This window comes from Meles meles, chromosome 9, assembly GCF_922984935.1.
Source record: "Meles meles chromosome 9, mMelMel3.1 paternal haplotype, whole genome shotgun sequence".
NCBI lineage: Eukaryota > Metazoa > Chordata > Mammalia > Carnivora > Mustelidae > Meles > Meles meles.
Window position 1 is genome coordinate 67,841,147 of NC_060074.1, and position 6,543 is coordinate 67,847,689.

The window sequence follows — 6,543 nt, forward strand, 5'->3', positions numbered from 1 at the left end:
TTTCTGCCCTGAGTTCATATGTACATTGCGCACAATAAGGTACTTGTCATACTAGTATTGACTGAATGCTTGCTGTGGGCTACATCCCATGTCATGAACGGAGTTGTATAGTAGTGACCAAAAGAATAGGAGCCAGTATTCAATAAAAGAAAATCCACTTATAAACCGTGTAACACCACCTACATCTTCTAGAAAATTGGTTAGAGGAAGCAGTTCTCTGGCCAGATATGACTGAATAAACTAGGCATTGTTCCCCCTGGTATAGAAGTAACATTGTCGGGGCGCCTGGGTGGCTCAGTGGGTTAAAGCCTCTGCCTTCGGCTCAGGTCATGATCTCAGGGTCCTGGGATCGAGCCCCGCATCGGGCTCTCTGCTCAGCAGGGAGCTTGCTTCCTCCTCTCTCTCTGCCTGCCTCTCTGCCTACTTATGATCTCTGTCTGTCAAATAGATAAATAAAATCTTAAAAAAAAAAAAAGAAGTAACATTGTCTTCAAGATAGACTTGAAGCCCCCCCCAATTTTTTAAATGATTTTATTTATTTATTTGACAGAGAGAGGAAGAGAGCACAAGCAGGGGGAGCAACAGAAGGAAAGGGAGATCCCAGGACCCTGGGGTTGTGACCTAAGCAGACAATTAACTGACTGAGTCACTTAGGTACCTCTTGAAGCCCTTTTTAGAAAAAAAAAATTTTTTTTTGGTCTGAGAGCCTTCTGCTGAAGGTACATAGAGCTTTGGGAACAGCTTTCTTTCAAGTTCTCATAATTTTCTGGTTTGTTTGTTTGTGAAAATTTCTGCAGCCTGAACATACAAACGTCTGTTTCTGGTATATTCCACAAAGCCTCAGGGGCATTCCGGATAGCCCTGAACGACGGGAAAAACTACACAGGGTACGGAATCTCTCCTTGTCTCATGTAACCCTATGCAATTTCTCTAACTGGTCAGAACATCCACACTTTAATGTGTCTTTCTAATGGGGAAGAAATAAAAAATAAAGACTTGGGGTGGTAGGAAGCCATCTTGTTACATTCTTTTTGAATCTGGATTGTCCCTTTGCGGGGTGGGGGGGTGGGATGCAGCCCTGTCGTAGGTTGCTCTATGCAGGGCAGTTGAATGATATACATATTTCTAGGAACTTCCACATTAAATTGTGTCTATTAAAATGTCTTTTACAAAGTTCAAGTCCACTCCAATGCTGATTCATTCTAGTTGTTGATTTCTGCATCCATTATAGTATTTGTAGTTGTTGGTATTTGTATTGAATTTATATAATATTTCATTCATCTAACAAATACTCATTGAGCATAGTCTATGTGCCAGGCGGATCCTGGGCTCTGGATTATTCAGAAGCCTTAATTTGTGTTGTAGCGTGTAAGAGTTTTTCGTTTTTGTTTTTTATTTTATCATTGTTCCAGGACTGACTTTCAAAAGCAGCCACACAGTAGTTTCTGAGGGTGGACTCAGTCATTGGAGAGTAACCACTGAAGAGACTCAGATACAAAGTGTTTGCCTTTATGCCGGTACAGATAGGGATAGTGAAAAGCAAATGGCTCTTTTTTTAACTAAGAAGTGGGTCGCATTGTTTTAAAGAGAGCGGTGTTAATACTGGTCTTGAGTTATGTTTTGTGTTTTCCATCACAAGGTGGCCCCCAAAATCAAAGCACTGATGATGGAGTCTGGCACGACCATGGTTGGCTACCAGCCTCAGGGGGACAAGGCCAACTTTTTCCGGATGGTCATCTCGAACCCAGCTGCAACGCAGTCTGATATTGACTTCCTCATTGAGGAGATAGAAAGACTGGGCCAGGATCTGTAACTGCCCTCCACAGAACACGAGTTTATGGGGATTCCCTTTCCCTCTGGCTTTCTAGAACCACCTCTGTAAATGGCTAAACCACATAGGCTATTTCACTGAGGGAAAAATATAATATCTCAAAAAATATTGTTTAAAACTCACTTAAGCTTGTTAGAGTTCGTAGGAAATACTGTTCTTTTTAAAAAGTTGCCCACTAGGAACACAGTATATATGTACAGTTATATATACCTCTCTATATATATGTATACGTATGTGTCGTGAGTGTGGCTTGTGACAGATCACAGCATGTCTCCCACTCCCAGAGAATTAACCTTCCCTTCAGCAGTTACCGATGGACCAAACATGCTGCAAACCAGCTTGCCCAAGAATCCCAGGAAAGGTGTTTTTCAAGATGTTGTGTCATAGGGACCAAGGGACATACTGTTGGTGAGAGTTGATCTCGTGATCAGTGTTTCTCCTACCTGAGGTGATGATGAATGAGACAAAGTACGAGTAGATGACAAGAGTCACACCCTCTCCATTAGTATCCTGGTTGGGGAAAATCGTAGCTGAGTCATTGTTACAGGTGTGCTGTTATTGTCTTTTTAAAGACTAATTTGTGTAGATTGTGTAGATTTCTGTTGTCTGACCTTTGGGGGGTAGGGGAAGAACACATGTAATGATTTCAATGAACTGTTTAAATTGTAGGTAAATGAGATAATTGCTTATTTATATTCAGAGATTTACCATGCTAAAGAGACGTCTTGTATTTTCTTCCCATTTGTAATGTATCTTATTTATATATCAATGCAGTAAGTTCAGGAAACTGTTTATGGTATTTTCGTGCATTTGTGAGCCAAAGAAAAAAAGATTAAAATTAGTGAGACTTGTATTTATATTAGAGTGCTCTTAAAATAATGATTGAAGCATAAGTTTGGGGCCTGTAAGAGAATTCTGATACTGTACCTAGAATCATCTATATGGAAACCCCATGACTTCAATAACATCCGCTCTTCTATTGTGCCCTCTGTCTGGCTCTATGTCTGGTGTTCTCAATGCTTTTCTAGTAACTGTTGGATAGTAACTAGATCTCCTATAATTTTGTAGTAGTTCATGACCAATCTCTGTGACTCGCTTAGCTCAAACCTAAGGCAACGTTTCCGAAGACCTTCTGAAGAGCTCCAACAAACTGACCAGGCTCACAACTGTTTCTGAGGAAAGAAGAATTCACACTGTGCGTTTTAGAGTATGCAAGAAGAATATAAATAAATAAAAACATTCTCCATGGAGAATTTGAGGAAATTTTTCTTTTAGTTTGTGTTTCCTACACAGAGCTTTCTAGTGACAGCTACATATCACCGCCCAGCCCATCCCCTTTCCACCAGCTGCTTTTAGGTGATGGTCACTACCATTCTTAAGCTTGGACTCAATGCACTGTCATAGGTGCCCAAATCCCTGACCTGTAAAATCATTCTGACTGCAGTTAAATGAGATTTGCAACTCAAGCCCAGAGAAAGAGAAGCCATCCCTGGTTCTCATTTTCCTATTTGCATCATGGCGTTCCATTCGTGCAGCCATTCAAAACCTGTTTTCTTCCTCTGTCCCAGGCACTGTTCTAGGCACTGGGATTACAGTGACGTGGATGGCAGACAAATATTCCTTCTAATGGGGATCTTAGAGCATTTGGCACCTGTAGTATCTGAATACCTCTAAGATCACGGACTCGTGCTTGCTGCTGCTCATGCTTGTACGGTGGGCCTGATTCACTTTTTCAGGAAATATGTCTTGGTGCTGGATCATTAGGACATAGGTCCTACTTTCTACATTCTATTAAGCTATAATAATACCATTTCACTCATTTGGGATACAAGGAGCTCTCTTATTCATCATGTGGAGGGATTAGATAAGAGTCCTTTGTAATTAGCATACCTACTACACGCAGGACTTGTGGTAAGACCAGGTTCCCCAGGGAGATGCTCATAAAGTCATTTTATTCTTTCTGCCCCTGTTCCTTCCAATCCCTTCTGTGGTATGATTCTTTCCACGCCCCTGTTTGAATTCAGGTCAATCCTATAGATTCCTGGCCTCTCAGTTACAAGAACAGTTTCATTTTAGCAATCAAATGTCCAGCTCAATGTAATAAGGGAAGACTTCAAATTTTTATACACCAGAGTTTCTCCCTTCCCTGGGTCTGGCGCTGTCTTCAGCTGCAATCCTATAGTGGTAGGGGGAGAGAGGCTGGTGGTGGGACAAGGTCAGCTTCTTTTTTAACTCTTCCAGCTCATCTCTGCTCCCTAGCCACCGCATTTCCCCTAGGGGCAGAGGGTTAAAGTAAGAAAGGCACCGTTTTAGGTAGCTGATAAATTCTCATCTAGCATGAGGGCCTCTGGTCCATGAGATTTTTTTTCTCATAGGGCCCTTTGGGAGTGGGCGTGGGGTGGCGATTTTTCTTTTATCAAGTTAAAGTGTAAGATACAACATAATTCATTCTTTATAATGTACTGTATACAGTATTCTGTGAGTTCTGATGAACCCATTCAGTCCTGTAACCACCATCACAATCAAGATCTAGAATAGTCCGTCACACCAATAAATGTCCCCCTGTCCCCTTATATGCAGCGCCTTTCCCAGTCCCTAACTCCTGGCTACTTCTGGTTTGTTTTCTGTCCCTAGAGTTGTGCCTTTCCTATCGTGTAAAAGGAATCATGTAACATGCAGCCTTTTGAGTCTGGTTTGTGTCACTTAACACAATGCCTTTGAAGTTCATCCTGCCATTGTCTGCATCAGTTGCTGGTTTCTTTTATCACATAGTGTTCCGTTCCTATGGAAAGTGTTTCTCCATTTCCTCACAGAGGGCAATTTGAGTTGTTTGCACTTTGGGGCAAGTAAAATTAAGCCACTGTAAATGTTTGTATGCAGACTTGTGTGTGAACATAGGTTTTCATTTAACCTGGATAAATACCTTGGTATAGAAATACTAAATCATACAGTATAGAGTGCGTTTAACTTTCCAAGAAACTGCTATACTGTTTTCCCAGGTGGTTGTACTATTTTGCATTCTCACCAGCAATGTACACATTTTCCAGTTGCTCCGTATTCTCACCGATTGTTGGTATTTTCAATTTTTAAAAAATTTTAACTTTTCTTTTTTTTTTTGTTATAGTTTTATTGAGATATAATTTACATGACCATATAATTCACCATTTAACATGTACAATTCCCTGGCCTGGAGTAGATTCACAGAGATGTATATCCATTACCACAATAAATTTTAGAACATTTCATCATCCTAAAATGAAACCTTATTCCTATTAGCAGTCTCTCTTCATTCCCACACAAACACTCCCTCTACCCCCTGGAGACCACTCATCTAGTTTCTGTCTATAGATCTGCGTTTTTCTAGACACTTCATATAAATGAAATCACATGATCTGTGGTTTTTTGTGACTGGTTTGTTTCACTGAGCATGTTTTCAAGGTTCATCCATGCTATAGCATTTATCAAAACCTCATTCCCTTTATTTCTGAATAATATTCCAGTTGGAGATAGACTACATTTTATTTGCCCATTCATCAGTTAGTGGACATTGGGGTTGTTTCCATTTTTTGGTTATTGTAAATAATACTACTATGAGCCTTTGTATACAAATTTTTGTATGAGCATGTTTTCATTCTAATAGTGGTATCTTGCTGTAATTTTAATTTGCTTTTTCATGAAACACTTTTAAAGCATCCCACTGATGCCCTCCCACCTCATCGCACATGAGGCCATCAGGATCTCTCCTCCTGTGACCACTTAGGACTCAGACCCTCGGCTCTGAGCCCCTTGGCAATCTACCCTGTCCTAACTTTTATTGGAAGCCCTTCTCCTCAGGCAGTACTCTTAGGTCCCTTTTATTTAAAATCATGACATGGAGTATATAAGGAGGGTATTTTTTTTAAACAGGCATGTAAAGGATAAAGAATGACAACATGATACTTGAGTACCCACTACTCAGCTAAAGAAATAGAATATTCTCAGTACCTAGAGATGTCCAACCCATCATGAACCCTTCCTAACAGGATGCTTCCCTTTTCCCAAGAAGTAATCACTATTCTGAATGTTGTGTTAATTACTCTCTTGTTTTCCTATATAGTTTTACAACAGATATATAAATCATTATTGTTTACTTTTACCTGGTTTCATACTATATAGAAATACAATAATACAGAATATATGTACTTCTGTCATTTGTCTTTCTATTAACCTTGTGATTTTGTAGGACCAGAGCTAACCTGTAGAAGGTCTTTGTGCAGTTAAAAAAATTAAAAGACCCTCCCCCTCCCTTCAGGGACAGGCATCCCTGTGCCAGTGTGTATAGCTTAGCACATGGAACATAGACTAGATTGCCGTGCCTACTGAACCCATTGCCACAGCCTGCAGTCACAGTGTTATGTGGTAGTCTCATGTTTTTGAGATTTACCTTTGATGATGATTCCAGCCAGGATGAATTCATTTTTGTGGCTGTTTCATTGCATAAATATACTTCAGCTGGTTTATCCATTTTATCAGGGGTGGATATATGGATTTTTTTCTAGTTTCCTACCTTTAGGGCCTGTGTCGCTATGAGCATTCTGTACTTGCTGGCAGGTGCATGTGTAAGAAATAGTTTTCTAAGGTTTATATCCAGAAATGGCTGGGTCATGTTGTTGAACTTCACTGAGTAAAGGAGAGTGGTCATACCAGGTTTCACATTAACCAGGGACACATTG

General features: G+C 40.3%; 1 protein-coding gene across 1 annotated transcript in view; it reads left to right on the top strand.

The window, feature by feature from the left end:
- The window catches only part of GAD1 (glutamate decarboxylase 1), a 40,653-nt gene extending 37,545 nt beyond the window's left edge, over positions 1 to 3,108 (top strand). The window contains exons 16-17 of the mRNA XM_046017983.1: positions 798 to 887; positions 1,640 to 3,108. Coding sequence (XP_045873939.1) covers positions 798 to 887; positions 1,640 to 1,813 — 264 coding nt within the window. The 3' untranslated portion in view covers positions 1,814 to 3,108. The remainder of the gene's footprint in view (positions 1 to 797; positions 888 to 1,639) is intronic.
- The last annotated feature ends 3,435 nt before the right edge of the window (positions 3,109 to 6,543 follow it).